Source organism: Balaenoptera ricei, chromosome 2 (genome assembly GCF_028023285.1).
Source record: "Balaenoptera ricei isolate mBalRic1 chromosome 2, mBalRic1.hap2, whole genome shotgun sequence".
Classification (NCBI taxonomy): domain Eukaryota; kingdom Metazoa; phylum Chordata; class Mammalia; order Artiodactyla; family Balaenopteridae; genus Balaenoptera; species Balaenoptera ricei.
The window spans coordinates 151,638,671-151,655,356 of NC_082640.1; the positions used below are offsets into that span (position 1 = coordinate 151,638,671).

At 42.2% G+C, this 16,686-nt stretch overlaps 1 protein-coding gene across 3 annotated transcripts in view; it reads left to right on the forward strand.

Moving 5' to 3' along the window:
- Window positions 1–4,650: 4,650 nt before the first annotated feature.
- FNTB (farnesyltransferase, CAAX box, beta) overlaps window positions 4,651–16,686 on the forward strand; it is a 73,946-nt gene continuing 61,910 nt past the window's right edge. For all 3 annotated transcript variants that reach the window (XM_059914452.1, XM_059914453.1, XM_059914454.1), the window contains exon 1: window positions 4,651–4,869. In XM_059914452.1, coding sequence (XP_059770435.1) covers window positions 4,726–4,869 — 144 coding nt within the window. In that variant the 5' untranslated portion in view covers window positions 4,651–4,725. The remainder of the gene's footprint in view (window positions 4,870–16,686) is intronic.

The window sequence follows — 16,686 nt, forward strand, 5'->3', positions numbered from 1 at the left end:
AGAATATATCTGACTAGTAATAATCTTAAAACCTATGTATTGATATCTCTCTGTTAGTGTGTCAAGTGGGTGTAAAGCGGCATAAACACAGCAGTGAAAAGCAGCTAAACCCCATTATAAAAATAAATTACTTTTACAAACCCATGAAAAAAAAAAAAAAAAAAAAAGAATCCAAGTGACAGATGGTGGTGGCTTGGACCAGGACCTCAGCAGTGGAACTGGTAAGCAGGGGTTAAATTCTGGATGTATTTTCACCAAGATTTATGGGGAGAGAGAGGAAGAGAGCCATCAAGGATGGCTCCAAGGTATTTGGAGGAAAGTGGGAGGATGGAATTAACAGAGGGGGGAAGGCTGAGGGCACGGGTTTGGAAGAGACACCAGCAGCTCTGTTGTGGACATACTTACCACACTAAGACCCCTACATACGAACCTTCAAGTTGTGAACTTTCAAAGACGCGAATGTGCATTCGCATGTCCAATCACGTATTAGTTCATGTGTCTGGTGTACACTGTCACATGCAGCTTGCCCTCTGTCTCCTATTGCTGACAATCCTTCAGCTCTACCCTCTCCCACCTCCTCTCCCTCCTGCAGTCAGTAACTCTTCTTGCCTGTTCACTGGATGCCAGCCCCTGTATGCCAGCTGTTGTACTGTACTACTTTTCAAGGGACTGTACTGTAAGATTAAAAGTGTTTTCTGGGCTTCCCTGGTGGCGCAGTGGTTGAGAATCTGCCTGCCAATGCAGGGGACACGGGTTCGAGCCCTGGTCTGGGAAGATCCCACATGCCACGGAGCAACTGGGCCCGTGAGCCACAATTACTGAGCCTGCGCGTCTGGAGCCTGTGCTCCGCAACAAGAGAGGCCGCGATAGTGAGAGGCCCGCGCACCGCGATGAAGAGTGGCCCCCGCTCTCCGCAACTGGAGAAAGCCCTCGCACAGAAACGAAGACCCAACACAGCCATAAATAAATAAATAAATAAATAAAAATTTTTTTAAAAAAAAAAAGTGTTTTCTTTATTTTTTGTGTTTGTTTTTAATGTATTATTTGTGTGAAAAGTATTATAAACCTTTTACAGTATAGTACTATAGAGCCGATTGTGTTACTTGGGTACCTAGGCTAACTTTGTTGGACTTATGAACATGCACTCAGAACGGAACTCGTTCGTATGTGGGGGACTGATTGTATTAGATATCTAAGTGGAAATGCAAATAGGATATGAGAGATGAACTCGAGTTCAGAAGAGAGATCCAGTTTGGAGATATAAATGAGGGGGTTTTCAATCTACTGGTGGTATTTGAAATACTGGGACTGTCTGAGTGATTGTAGACAGAGAACCCTGAGGGACACCAAAGTTACAGCGTGAGGGAGATGAGGAAATAGCAAAGGCCGGTGCTAGACACTACAAGAAGAAGGTATTTCAAGGGGAAGGGAATGATCAACCCTGTCACATGCTGCTAGGAGGTCAGGTAGGAAGATGAGACAAAGGCTGAGACTGGCTCTTGGATTTAGCAATTAGAAGTTTAACGGGGACTTGACACGAGCCAATGGGGAAGCCAGTTTGGAATGGGTTCAAGAGAGTGGGAGGAGAGGAATTGGAGCGGCTGGTAGAGAGGGAATGGGAAATGGGGAGGTAGCTGAAGAAGGAGTGGAATCAAGAGGGTTAAAAATGTCTTTTCTTTCCCCATGAATGGAGAAGTAGCCTGTTTGTGGGTGATGGGCATGATCAAGTACAGGAACAATTTGATGTCTTAAGAGAGTCAAGGGAGAATGGGCATGAGGGGGAGGGAGGGATTGGCCCTAGGTAAGAGCTGGGTAACACTTGTATCCAGGAGACAGGAGGGACGGACTGGGAAGGCAGAGTAGGAGACCACAGATGCAGGTAGAGAAGTAATTGTTGGGGAGAAAAATCAATTACCTAGCAGGATAATGGATGAGTTCTCTCCATTTTCCAAACTCTCCAAAATATGTATTATGACATAGATTTGCAAGATATTAAAGGACACAATCCTTGCTGACATATGGACTTGTGTGAGTAATGCAGTGAGAGCAATTTTAAAGCTTACTCTAGAAGCTACTCTAGGGTCAGAAGTGCCCTCTAGTGGTTCATTTAGACCTTTACTTTTTTTTCTTATTTTCTTGCTCTAGATAGAAGTGCAAAGTAACACTATCCACATTTTATTTTTTTAAAAAACAATTACAGTTCACAGTTTAATTTAGAAAAATATCATGCATTGGGTAAAATAAACCCTAACCATCTGCAGTCCAAGCTGGAGTGACTATTAATTAATTATCATTGCTAAGGCTTTCTCTTGTAAATACATCATTCTCTCTGCCATACCGCCGGTATTTATGTACATTCTGCTTCTTGAATGAGTCATTTTATTAAACTCAGAGGAAGGACGACTGGTGGGCCGCTGCTGATCCAAGGCTGAAAAATCTTCTTGATGCTACGAAGAGTATAAACTCCTCATATTTTCCATTCCTTGTTTCACTTGATTTTGTTGTCATTGGGTTTCTTCTGCCTGGTATGTTCTCTCAACCTGGGTGAGTTAACTCATTTCCTCATGATCTTCCAGACTACCTTCAGTCTCCCCTGCTATGCAATCTCACAGTGTGCTGTGCTTCTTTCTCCCTCATGCCATTTCCCTCAACTGCAATAAAACAGTCAATTCTGTAATGATTGTTTAATGTCTGTTTCTTCTGGTAAATCACGAGACCCGTTAGGGCTGAGAATGTGTGTGGCTTGTTCACCACTCTCTCCTCAGCACTTAGTTCAGTGCCCAGCGCATGAACAGACACTATCCTGCAGGAGACTCTTGCCACGCCCCCATTAACATGGTTCAGATCCCACTGTGGAGGAGATTGCATTTCAGAAATAGAATTCTATTTCCTGAATACAATTGGCAATTGCTTTAGGTGTACCAGTAACAGATGTAATAATCTGTTACAAAACTGTTCCAGCTACTCTTTCAGTAGCTCAGTTTAAATTTCTAGCTGGCAAAGCAACGCTTTACAAAGAAGGCAGAATCCTTAGATATGACCCAGACCTTAACAGATCATTTTTTCCTAAATAGAACTAAGGGAAAGACAATAAGATGCCAATGCAGAGGAAATAATAATGAGACTATTTCACGTTGTACAGCCATATCTGTGACCCTAACCGACACAGGCCTACTTATTCCCAGATTTAGAAATATTCCGGCACCTCCAGGACTTAACTCAGCAACGGTATCTCTAAAATGGACAGGGTGATAGTGTTTACCTACCTGAGGCCCTTAGGCCATCCCAGCCTCATCCTTAGACACCGGAGACTGAGAACAGGGGAATGGCGGGCTGTGAAGGATCACACCACGGTTCCCTGGGTCCTAGACGTGTGGCTTGGAATTTAGTGGGAATAGAGTAAAATGCTCTGAGCAGGAAGTTGGGTTTGTGTCTATCTGGAAAGTCTGTTATTATCTTATCTTCTCCCACCCCCAAAACCCTCACCCCCACTCTAAATAGTTTAACCTCTTGGTGTTATAATAATTTTGGTGCAGTCTTTTTGTTGTGGGCCCTGAAAGAGGTCCTCTTCTATTGCTTGTCCAAAGGTAGCAGGGTTTTCCTAAAATCACTACTTGAACATTTAATGGAGGCATATGTGATGATTAACCCCACTCAATAGGAATTTCTTTTATTCAGAACACCTTCAGATTAAACATCAGAATGAATACAAACACACATAAGTATATTTATGGCGTGTTCTGTCAAGCTTGCTGGTCCTTCCCTCATGAGGCTCTTCCCCATGTTGTTCACACGGATGGCTCCTTGTCATCCTTCAGGTCTCGGCTTACACGTCACTTACTCAGAGAGGCTTGGCCAGACCACCCAATCTAATTAGTCCCCTCCTCCTTTACTTTCTCTCATAGACCCTGTTATTTTTCTTCATACAATTCATCACAAGTGTTCACAGATTTTTTTGTGTTCGTTCACTTAATTCTGTCAATTCCATTAGGCTGTAAGGTTCTCAAGGCGGGGGGCACCTTGTTTGTTTTGTTCACTTGTGTATTCTTGAGGACTAGCACGGGTGCCTGACATGTAGTAGGTGCTCTATAAAAAAAATTGCTGAATAAATGAGTGAATACTTTCTTGGTTGTTTCACTTACACTTGTCCCATCTACTGAGTTTTAGTTCCTGCTACTGCACTGTAACCCCCAAATTGATAAGAGAGAATTGCAGAGCCACTTCCCTCCATCACTGACTACTGAGATGGCAATTCCTTTGTGGAGAAGCTGCTGGCTTCTCCTGGGCGGTTGTCATGTACCCAAAGGTGCTCAATAATTCTGTTCACAATAGTATGACTGAGGCAATCAGGAGAGCTGTCAGAAATGCCTTTAAAAGTTACCCTCATTGGGTTCTTGGGCACCCGAAACTGTGAACTACTGACATAAGTAAGTGAGAATGAGCAGAATGTTGAAAAGGTGTGTGTGTGGGAAATGAAATTCAGATGTACACGTCCTTCCTTGCGCGCCAGGAAACTGAGCCTCTTGCAGCAGCGCCTCTGCCCAATGGGGGGCGGCAGCATTCCAGCAACTCACTCCCTGAGGTTGTGTAGGCGGCAGGAGCGATTCGCGTTCAAAATCTTTTGACTCTACCCGCTCTCCGTAGCGCCTTAGCCCCCTAGAGTTTCAAGGCGCGTTGTTCTTTGACGAAGCTGAATCCTATACACCGCCTGCTGCTTTCCAGAGCATGGCTTCTCCGAGTTCCTTCACCTACTGTTGCCCTCCATCTTCCTCCCCTGTCTGGTCAGAGCCGCTGTACAGTCTGAGGCCCGAGCACGCGCGGGAGCGGTTGCAGGACGACTCGGTAGAAACAGTCACGTCCATGGAACAGGTGAGCTGGCTTGACTGGGCGAGGCGCCCGCGCGGGGGCTTCTGGGAGCGGGAGTCTGGTCCTCAGGGCCGCCGGTGTGCGGAACCCACCGGGGAACTACAGCTCCCACAGTGCACCGCGGCGTCCCCCCTCTCTGGGAAGCTCCCGGCGCCCAGGCTTGGGCTGGAGAGTGGAATGCTTGTGGGGCCGGGTTGGGGAGGGGTCGTTGTCAAGGTTGGAGGGAGAGGACAGTACCTGGGTCCCCTCTGCCTTAGGGAGCGGAGAGAATCTTGTTCTGTGCCTGGAGGACTGAAGCAGCCCGGGTGGGTGGGACAGCCCACTCCATTTTGCCAGACATCGGGAGGTTCTCGTATGGATAATGCATTTTCCCCACCCTGCTCATAGTTTTGGGACATAGAGGGGAAAAGAAGTGGCCAGACTGCGGTCATGCCATTCCGTGATGTTTAATTTATGACCCACAGTGCCAGGTTTGACGCCTGCCTCGTGGGGGGACATTTTAGTAGCCATTCAATCATTTGAGCACCAGCAGTGTGTTGGTCACAATGTCGAACTCTGGAAATGCAAAGAAATAAAACAGCCCCTGATCAGGAGCATGGCACAGCCTGGTTGGGGAAGACAGAGAGGAAAACAGCACAGTTTGGGAAGTGCTGTAATAAGAGTGTGAATTTTGTACTACTTGCCATTCACTGAGGCCTCGAAGTAGATGGGACCTATCACTTTGAAACGTGTTTGCAGAATGAGTAGTGAATTATAGTTTTGTTTTTCTTCTTGTTCCTCAATTGGAATTGGTCCCAAGTTAGTTATTATGGAAATGGTTACCCATCTGTCACTAGGAGAAGTGATCAGAATGATTTTTTTTAGCACTAACAAGTAAGCATCAGGCTGCTTACTAAAATAAGATCTCTTAGTAAGATGAATCCCTAGGCTTAATCTTAGAGGGACCTGCTTTGATTTTCATGCCTGAGGTTGGAAGCCTCAATTTTGGCAAAAATTAGTAATGATAACTATTATATTATACATTTATGACTAAAATAACAAAAACAAGGGCTTGAATACACACGTATACACATAGTAGCAGACGGAATATTTTAACTGGAGATTTAAGTTTCATGGGTTTTAGGGTAGAAAGGAAACTTACCTTTTGAATCTAGCTTCCCAGGTTAGTTAGCCCACCAGTGTGTCCTTCTACAGAAATCTTCTGCAAAAAATTGCAAAGAAATCTCCCATCAATGAAAAAGCTACTACAGGATCTTTGCAGTATTCCGAAGTAGTGATGGATTGTTGAGTGGATTCAGGTCAAGCCTTTTTCTTTTCATCTGACCTAAGACTATGGGGTCACCTTTTGCGTAGTTAACTGAATTGACCCAGCAGATAAGGCTATGGATAGATAAAATGCTAGTGGAGAAAAGGGAATCAGAATTTGGTCTAATTTACGGACCAGAACAGAGACTTCCATGGTTAGAGGGGTAAGTCAAAAACGGGAGCATCACCAGGAGCTTTACTGATCTGCTCTTTCTCTTTTGCTTACACTATTTTTTCAGTCACATGCCCTGCTTAGTTCCTATGAGGGAAAAACCAGCACTTATGTTCTAAGTGCTTAGATATAATGAGCGATGCAGAAATGGATGCAACAAGGTACTGGCCTGCAAAAGGGTTGACCAAGGTCTGGGCCAGGTGTGGAAACTAGGTTCTGATATGGAGCACTGGTACTGTAGGATGTCTTTCAGATCTAGGCCCAACTGTGTGGTGGATAGTAAAGCATCTTATACTTCTTTTCCATGTCATTATTCCAGCTCACATTTTAAAAGTCTAGGATAAACAGTTCCAGATCATAGGAAGATAACATAGTATCTCATTCTCGTGGCTTCCTCAATGTTTTAATAATGATTATAGTGTCCATTTATTGGGTTCCATACCCAATAAATGCTCTCCATACATTGTATCATTCAATCCTTACACATTTTACAGATGAGAAGACTGAGTCTTAGAGAAGGACTAGGTTGGTAGGTTAATGATGATATAGTCATAAGAAAAAACAACCTTGCTAGGAGTTGTTTACAGAAGACACTGCTGTTCTTCCTTTGGTTCTGACTGAAGATTCCATTTATTCTTAGGGGTTTACTGACAGCCAATTTTGTGCCATTGCCAATAAAAAATGCTTGTCACCTGCTTCCTATCTGATTATCAGGAGCCTATTTATTTGCTTAACAATGATTTGATAATAGGAGTTAAACCTCTGAACAGTGGAAAGAGTCCTTAGCTATGGGTCCTTCTGTTCCATTCATTCATGTTCATTCATCCAACAAATACGTGAGTGCCTTCTTTGTGCCAGGCACTGTTCTAGACACTGGGCATAAGGGAGTGAACAAAAGAGGCCAAGTGGACGCCTTTATGAAACTTTTGTTCTAGGCCAGAGAGGCAGTCAATTAAAAAGGAGAAAAAAATATCTATCTATCCATCTGTCTATCTAATGTTAGAGAGAAGTGCTGTGGAGAAAAATAAAGCAAGATAAGGGAGATAGATGTGCCAGGCATGGGTGGGATAGGAGCAAGGGAGGTTTTTATATAAGGTGGTAAAGGAAACCTCTGCTGATGTAAAGTTTTAGCTGAGAGCTGAAGTAGGTGAGGGGACAAGCCATGTGTGTATCTGGGGGAAAAGCATTCTGGGCAGAGAAGGCAGCAAGTACAAAGGACCTGAAGCAGGGGTGTGCCTGGTGAGCGGAGAGCCACTGAGTAGAGAGGTTAGCAAACAGAACAGGAGATAAGGTTGGATCTCATACTTTCAGATACCCTGATTGAGATGGGAAGCCATTTGGCTGAATAGCTTCCATTTACCTCCCCAGATTCACTCTACCCTTTTCTACCCTGCTCTGTAGATGTGCCCCAGGAGGTGGACCTGCACTGACAGGCAACCTTGCTTTCTGCCTTCTGTTTGCATTTGGCCATGGGGAGTATTGATAGGGGATGAGAGTGAGGTAGAAGGATGAGACTGGCGTATATATTCCCTTCCCGCAGGATTGTGTGGGCTGGAGTGTCTCTAGACTTAAGGTCACATCTCCAATTAGGTGCCTTCTCCGTGGAGCTCTCTGTCTCCCTCTCTACCCCTTCTCTTCACATTTCAGGTCTAGAAGGGGATGAAGTACCCTTGTGTTGCTAGCCCCTGTGTTATGATATGAACTTTCCTCAAATCACCCACTTTGAATGTGCCATCTGTTTCCTACCAGGAGTCAGACTGATCTATGATTGGAGGGTTTTGACACAGTCTGTTGAGCATTTCAGCAGGCTCATTTAGGTCACTGTTGAGAGTAGATTGTGAGGAGGCGAGCGTGGGTGCAGGGAAACCAGTTAGTGGCTGTTGCAGTACTGCAGGTGACACGTGATGGCAGCTTCGCCTCAGGGCTGTGGTAGTAGAGGTAATGAGCAGTGGTGAGATTCTGGGTATCTTTTGAAGGTCTCTGTTGTGACAGGCTGTTTTATTTCTTGACAAGCTGATGAATTTGATGCTCGGAGAACCTTTTATGACTCCAGAAAGCAAGATGTGGTTGTATTATTAGTGATTGTCTTCCTTTTTTGTGCCACCTGCAGTCACCCCATTGCAAATGCTCTGTGATTCAGGCCGGTAGGGTAATACTGGTACAACCTCAGAGGTAGCAGGTTTGCCAACAACAGTTGTTACTGAAGGTACTACTTTTGTTTTCCCTTTAGACTGCCCTTGAACAGGGGCAGAAACATTCTCCATTTGAAATGGCATGATGTCATTAGACAACATTCAGTCAAGTGCCAGTCAACTCTGAGGGGAATCTAGAAGAATTATTTGTCTCAGTCAAAATTCTTTTCTCTTAGAGGGAAAAAAAAAAAAAAAAAAAGAATATGCCGGAAGCAATCACAGAATGACTCAGCAGAGCATGTAATGAAGTGCTAAATTATGACTGCGTTGCATGAGGATTTCAGGGAGTGGAAGCCGATCTGTCGTGGGGTGAGGCGGTCAGGACGACTTCATGGAGGATGTGGGACTGGGGTTAGGCTGTAAAGGATGGACTTGGGGCGGCAGCCATGCCAGTGGGAGGAGCCGTTACGAGGGAAAGACCTGGTTGGCTGTGGTAGGGAATTAGGTCAGCTGGATGGGTGGGGCTGACCTGGTGATGAATGAGTGCTGGTGGCGGGTTGGGACTGGATGAAGAGCCAGGCTAACGAGCTGGCTGCAAGTGACGGGCATTGCACCACTGCAGATCCTGAAGGAGGGAACATTAGGGATCCAGGAATGAATCCCAAACTCCTGCTGTTGACTTGTTTCAGGTTCTAGTATCTGAAAGATTATTAAACAGAGGTGGAGCAAGTCCCTAAATATAGTAACACTAACTAGATTTTTATGCTTCTGATAGACGGGACCAGAGCCCTGCTTGTTAAGTGGTCAGTAGGCTAGCTATGTGAATCAATTTTATCTTATTGAAATTCAGCATATACCATGTTGCCCAACTGTAAGAAAGTGCAAATATCAAAATTTCCCCATTTTCCCTATTAAAAAGTCCCCTAAAGTGTTTTTTGGTCAACTCGAGAATACACATACTATTAGGTATGTAGGTAAACAAACCAAATGCTTGTTTACAAAATTTGCATTTTAAATTTAGGTACCTATGCCTATTTAAAATCACATACTTTATAAAATCACACTAATTTAGAAATACTGTTCTTTCTCCTCCTCATATTCATAAAACATTTGTCTTCAAACTCTTCACATCCATCTTTGACCTTTGTGTTTTTATCATCACTGGAGCTATACTTTGGATCAGTGAATATGTTTTTGCAGACCACACTTTCAGTTTTTTGAGATACATCCCTTTTAAATATGGGGAAGATATTGAATATTTTATCACAAGTTACAATTATAATTCTTTTACAGTGTGTCCAGTTGGTGCATATCTTTGATCATCGCAACTTAAACACTTTATTAACTTTTAAAGTGATCTTTAAAAGGGTTTACAGTGGCAGTTTGCACATGCAAGTGTGAGTTCATATCCCCAGGAATTAAATCTGTGTTTAATTTGTCTCCTTTCATTGATACCATCAGCTGACTTCTGTAGGCAGCCAACATCAGACCTTGACTGAGGTTGTTTCAGGATGATGTGTCAACCCCAACTCACACTTTGTATTCAAAATAAGGAATTGAAAGAACTCCCCACAGCAAGGGTTACTTTGTAAGGATTTCTTATAAGGTGACTTGTTTTTTCTGAGGGATAATTTTTTTTTAGGAAGAATCCTTTTCTTATAGTTAATCTATTAATGATTCTTTTCCCACATCTTCAGCATTAGCATGAGTCTCAGGCAGCAAATCTGCTTTCTGGAAGGGTCCTCCTCTGGGAGAGAGGGGGAGATGTAGGGAGAAGCGAAGGTCTATGATACGAAAGTTGGTGCATCATGAGATTTGCTTTAGATAGAAGCTGTGAAAGAGAAAATTCCAAATGCATTTGTTGTTTTTTACCACTCAGCTATGAATGGAAATTATTCTGTGCTTCCGATTGGATTTCTAGAAGAATTCCAGGAGCTATCTTTTAAACAGAGCTGTCAAGAATGCAGGCAGATGGTTAGATCTGCATCTATGTTGCCATGGCACCTAAGTCTTGGGGACGTGGGTGCAGTCACTTCATCTCTGACCCCTAGATTCTCACACAATCTCTCCATCGTTGAAAACCACAAAGTAATATACATACTAGTTTATATCATGTACACAGACTATACACACACACACAAATATATATTTATTAGTTTATATTATATAAAGATACATGTGCATATACATCCATATAAATATATAGTAGGGGAGGAAAAAACCTTTTCCTCTACCCAGCTTAGGTTCTCTAGCTGGGGCCCTGTAAATTAGACTTACCAAAGACAGATTAACAAGAGAAAAATAAACAGAAATTTATTAACATGTGCATTGTTGTGTACACATGGGAGCACCTATCGATGAGTCACCCAAAGGGGTAGTTAGAACTTGAGTTTATATGCCATTTTAGGCTAAAACAAAGAAAAGGGTTTGGGGCTTCTGGGTTGGGGAGACAACTTATGTTTCCCCTAAGTCCAGGAAAAGTATGGTAAACAAGAGTTGTTTAGTAAGGTTTGTTATTCGGATTTAAGTCCGTGCCTACTCCATAGATAAGAGTTGTTAGGAGTCCTCCACTTCCTGTTGTGGAGAGGGAGACATCTTTACAAAAGGAAACTTAATGCCCTGTTTTTAGAGCTTTTCCTTCACCTCCTGGTTATCAATGGCCTTTAGCTCAAAATAATCCATATGCCAACGAGGCATATTTTGGGATGGCATATTCTAGGACTCCTCAATATGTATAGTCTTAACTTCAGCAAATGTAAAACCATTCTGTACTTAGCAACACCTAGCCAGTGCCCCGTCAGGAGCAGGGGTAAACTTCTGACAAGCTAGTAGACTTACCTCTGAACTCTTGTGTTCCCCTTTCGCCATATCCTAAGTGATCAAGTGCCTCATGACTGGAAAAGTGAGAGATGTACTGTTAGGACTTAGTTATGTTATAAAGAGGTTTGGGAGGGCAGGCAAGGGTTTTTCTAGGTATGTCTCTACTGGAGAGTTAGAATTGCTGGGTTGTAGGGTCTGTGCCTTTTCAGTGTTATTACCTGCTACCATGTTGCCCTCCATAGTGACTCTAGTAATTTAAGCACTAGTTAGTGGTGTACTGGAGATCTATTTTGTCCACATCCTCTCTAAGACTTGATATTGTTAGTGGTCAGCGGTCTTAATTTGGGAAAAAGAGTATCTTTTACATATGTTCCAAATATCTTCCCTTAGGCTCTTGTTTGCCTTTAACCTTGCTTATATTTATGTTCTTCTTTGTCTTTTTCCTTATAGTTTGGGTTTTTGAAGAAATCTTTCTCTATCCCAAGAATATAAAGATATTCTCCTATATGCTGTTTTAATGACTTGACTCAAGTTTTTCATGTTCAAATTTAATCAACCTGGAATTTATTTATTTATTTTTAGGATGAGAGGTAGGAAGTAATTTTTATACCAGCAACACTTACTGTCCATGTTTTTTCCTTTGATATTGGATTTTCCCATCTCTGCCTTAAACCAAGTTTTCATATATGCATGGGCTTTTAGGAATTCTTTAATGAAAAATGCTGTTAGAGGAGGATTATTGAATATTATAGCATAGTGATGATAAGTACCTGTCCTTTGAATGAGGCAGGTTACTGCTGATAACATAGCCTGTGGATCTGTAGGCCATTGGGAACTTTTTTCTAGTGTTTATTTTGGTTTAGGATTTAAACTTAGTTTTCCTTCGTTACTTCTGGAATACCTGATGTTAAAACAAGGTTTTTTTAAGGGAATTGGCAGTGAGGGCAGTGGGTCTCAAACCTGGCTGACCATTAGAATCACCTGGGGAGCTTTTGGTCTTCCCCACCACCCCGGGTTGTACCCTAGACCAGTTAAAACAGAACCTTTGAGGGTGGGACCCAGGCATCAGTATTTTTTAAGCTCCTCAGGTAATTCTAATATGCAGCCAGGGTTGAGAACCCATGGTTCATAAAGGATCTCAGCCTTGATAGAGAGGAATGCCAGCTGGTTAAGGAGACTAGGTCAACTCTGACCTCCCTCTGAATTTTGTACTCAAAGTATTAGGATATTTGTTCAGAGGAATGTTTTACCTTCTCACCTTCATTTATCCTTTGCTAATTAAGAAGAAGAAAAGTGTGGTGAGCAGGTTAAAAAAATCCCAGCAATAATTATAAGTTAAGAAAGTCCTATTTGAAGTCAAACTCAAGCATCAGCCTCTGAGCTGAAATCCAGTGACTGTTACCACTACTAAAAAAAAAAACCTTTGATCTATCAAAATCAGCATGCATCAGAATCCTCTGGAGGACTTGTTAAAAAGAATCCTCTGGGTGGGCCCCATCCCAGTAGTTTCTGATTCTATACATCTATGACCTGAGAGTTTACATTTTTAACAAGATCAGCTTGGTTGCAGGTAAACTACCTCTGAGCTACTTGATCTAATGGTTGCTGTTGCTGGTTTTTTAATCCATTCTCCTATTGATGGACAACTGAGCTGTTGCCAGATTTTGGATATAATGAATAATGCTGCTATAAACATTCTCGTAGAAGTCTTTTTATGATCATGTGTTTTCATGGGTAAAAACCTACATGTGGAATTGTTGGATCACAGGGTAGGTGTATGTTTAGTTTTAAACGAAACTGCTGGCCTTTTCCAGAGTGATCAGACATGTTACACTCTCATCAGCAATGTGTGAGGGCTCTGGTTCCTCTACATCCTTGCCAACATTTGGTGTTTTCCCTCTTTTCAACTTTAGTCATTCTGCTGGTGGGTGTGGAGAGGTATTGTTAAAGAAAAAATTATTCATGACACTTGTTAAAGGAAGACTTTATTCAAGGAGGACTGCTATGATGGGGTTTTGCAGTAGGGGAGAGAGATTGGGCTCAAGTCTGAAAACAGCAAGGAAAGGTGGGAATTTATAGCCAAGGAGCAAGGTGGGGGGATTGGTGGATGGTAAATTAGTAAGAGGAATCATCAAGGGTAGGTGGGGATTCTGGCTAAACTGACTTAAAAGGATTCCTCATGAAGGCAGGCCAAGGTGGTCAGACATCACTGGGGGATGGTGGAGGATGAGGAACCTGATCAGACAGTGGGGATGGGGGATTCTGGCTAAACCAACTTAGCAGGATTCTTGCTAAAAATAGGTGATACGATGATGGACACAGAAGTATAAAAGTCAAGGCCTAGTTGGGAGGAGGATTCAGAGGAGCCTGACGAAAGTTTGGTCAAGGAAAGTCTCTGCTGGTGTCACACTGTAGAGTATTTGCTTTTAAATTGACAGAAACACTCTCTAATTGGTTTAAACATTTATTTAGCTACTATACATATAAATGTACTGATGTGTGTGTGTGCAGATGTATTTGACTTTTCAAAAATCTTTCTTATACCTAGGTAAAGTAGTTGTGATAGAATCTTGGTTCCTCCAACTTTTTATTACAAAAAATGTCAAATATACAGAAAAATTGACAGTATCTGTTTGTCCTCCACCTAATCCCCCCTGCCACCATAACTGTTCAAGGATAAATTTTAAAAGAAGATAAAATCATGACTCACACAAATATAAAGTGAACACATGTCCAAGATTTTATTTGACTCATGGACCCAGTAAGATATTACAACTAGTTCAGACAGGAACTCAACATACCATCTTTACAGTCAGATAGGGATGCTGAAGTAAATTTGCAAATGGATGCAAAACTGGGCAATATTCATAGGGTTACAATTACTTGCATTTTACTAGATACAATTTGTAATTCTCTGGACAGAAATTGTTTGCATTACTATCAGTTTTCTGCAAATTCTACCTCTACAGAATTGTGAGGTAGTCTTGTCAAGGACAAAGGTGGAGGGACTTCCCTGGCGGTCCAGTGGTTAAACACTTCTTGCTTCCGCCACAGGGGGCATGGGTTCCATCCCTGGTCAGGGGAACTAAGATCTCACATGCTGTGCAGCTCGGCCCCCCCCAAAAAAAGGACAAAGGTGGAGATAACCCAGTTGAAACCATGCACCTCAGATTGGGACTCAAACCCAGCCAAAACTCGGATTGGGACTTGAACCCACGAGGCCGGGACTTGAACCCGGCCAAAATCCGGATTGGGACTTGAACCCATGAGGCTGGGACTTGAACCTGGCCAAAACCCACAGTCTTCCAACTGAGATCACACACCTGGTTTCAGAACTTAATGAAGCTCAGGTTCTTGATGTCTCATCGCAGAAAGAATTCATTTAGAGACAAAGTGATAGATAAGAAGTGGATTTATTTAGAGAGAAACACACTCCACAGACAGAGTGTGGGCCATCTCAGAAGGTGAGAAAGGCACCAGGGTAAGGGGTTGTCAGTTTTTATAGGGGTGGGTAATTTCATAGGCTAATGAGTGGGAGGAGTATTTCAGCTATTTCAGGAAGGGGTGGGAATTTCTAGGAATTGGGCCACCGCCCACTTTTTGATCCTTATGGTCGGTCTCAGAACTGTCTTGGTGCCTGTGGGTGTGTCATTTAGCTTCCTGATGTGTTACAATGAGTGTATACTGAGGCTCAAGGTCTAGTGGAAGTTGACTTGTCTGCCATCTTGGACCCATTTGGTTCTAATCAGTTTATGTCATGTCCTCGGGCTATGTCATTCTTTCAAGGGTAGTGCCTTGCCCCCTTCCCTCCTGTTTCATTCCCCCCTCAGAGATTTTATCCCATATTCTTATGGGAAGCAGAAGGGCGATGTTCCGTCTTCTGTAACTGCTTCAGTAGGGGTGTCGACCCTGCCTGACAGGGAGTAAAAATCTCTGGATGCCTGATCTAGGGGCCACAGGGGCAAGACAGCTCCTTGTTCTAAGTCAGTATGGGCTGGAATCCTCGCATAGCCATCATCTTGGTGTGGAACTGTTGTAACTGCTTCCAAGGGCTTTCTATGAATCTCCTTGATGATGAAGCACTTTTTGTAACAGCATCAAAGTACAAAAATATCTGTAAGTGACAAAAGACTTAAAAGACATGGTTAAACATCTGATAACAGTGTAATCGATAAAGAAACTTGGTTATAATAACCAGAATTACGAATGATTACATTTAACTTAACATACCAAATAATCCTAGTTAAATATTTCTCTTTAAGATACCTCAGGGGCCCTCTAAAGTACCCCAAAGTTAGCTGGGAATCAAAAGAAACTTAATTAAAATTTGACATTTGGGAAGCTTGTCAAGAAGGTTCAAAACACTTGGTCAAATAAGATCATAGGTCACTGTGAGACAATAATTATTCCTTAACTAAAGTTACAGAAGATCTCAAAAACAAATACAGATCACTTAAAAGGCAAAGAAACTCATACCAAATCCAATCTTGTCCCAGCCCATTCCCAGCAAAATCCATTTACCCAACTAAATTTAATCCAGTCTTAGAAAATCCTGATCATGTATAACTCTTTTCAGTATTCTTCATTCTTCACACCTTCTTTTACTAAAAACACATATCTTACATTTCTTAGAAGTTTTTTTCACATTAAGTTACTTTTCTTGTTGACAAATTTGTAACAGAAAAAGGTCTTAATTGACCTCTAATAAGCCTAGGTACAACAGAAGGATTATACTTGACATTGATCATTGATGACTCTAACATGTCTGTGTTAATCAAACCAACAAGCTTAAGCCACCTTCAATACCAGATATCAGTTTAGTACTGAATATTTTTCAGATGACATGAACCTGAAATGCATTCTGGCCAGATTATTTTCTGTTTCTGAGTATTTATATAAGCACTTAATTTTTTTCCAGCCAATTAAGTAGAGCTCTTTTACGAATTCATTTTTGGCAATATCACACGCCTACAACACACATATAGATACATATGAACACACAAACAAACACAGAGGCCTCATAGTTCCCATTCCAAAATTTCAGTCCTGAGTCAGGTACAACATAAAACCTATCAGTTACAAGGGGTTGGATTCAAATTGGGCTTCTGGCAGATGGAACAAATCAAGGTCACCTATCTAGATGGCTAAACCCTTTTTACTAGTGTTTACAGAAAAGACACTTAGGATTTCTATTTATCCTTGACAAGTCAAGTTATAAATTACTTTACCCTCTTTTTTAAAATTTGCATTTAAAAAGATGGCAGAGGTAAGGGTTCCTGAGAAGACCAGATGGGACACTTGCATCTCAAAGATACGGGCAAGTTCCTCCTAGGATGACTGTTTCCCCTTTGTTTAATACTTATAAGTCTCTTAAGATAAATAGGGAAGGTT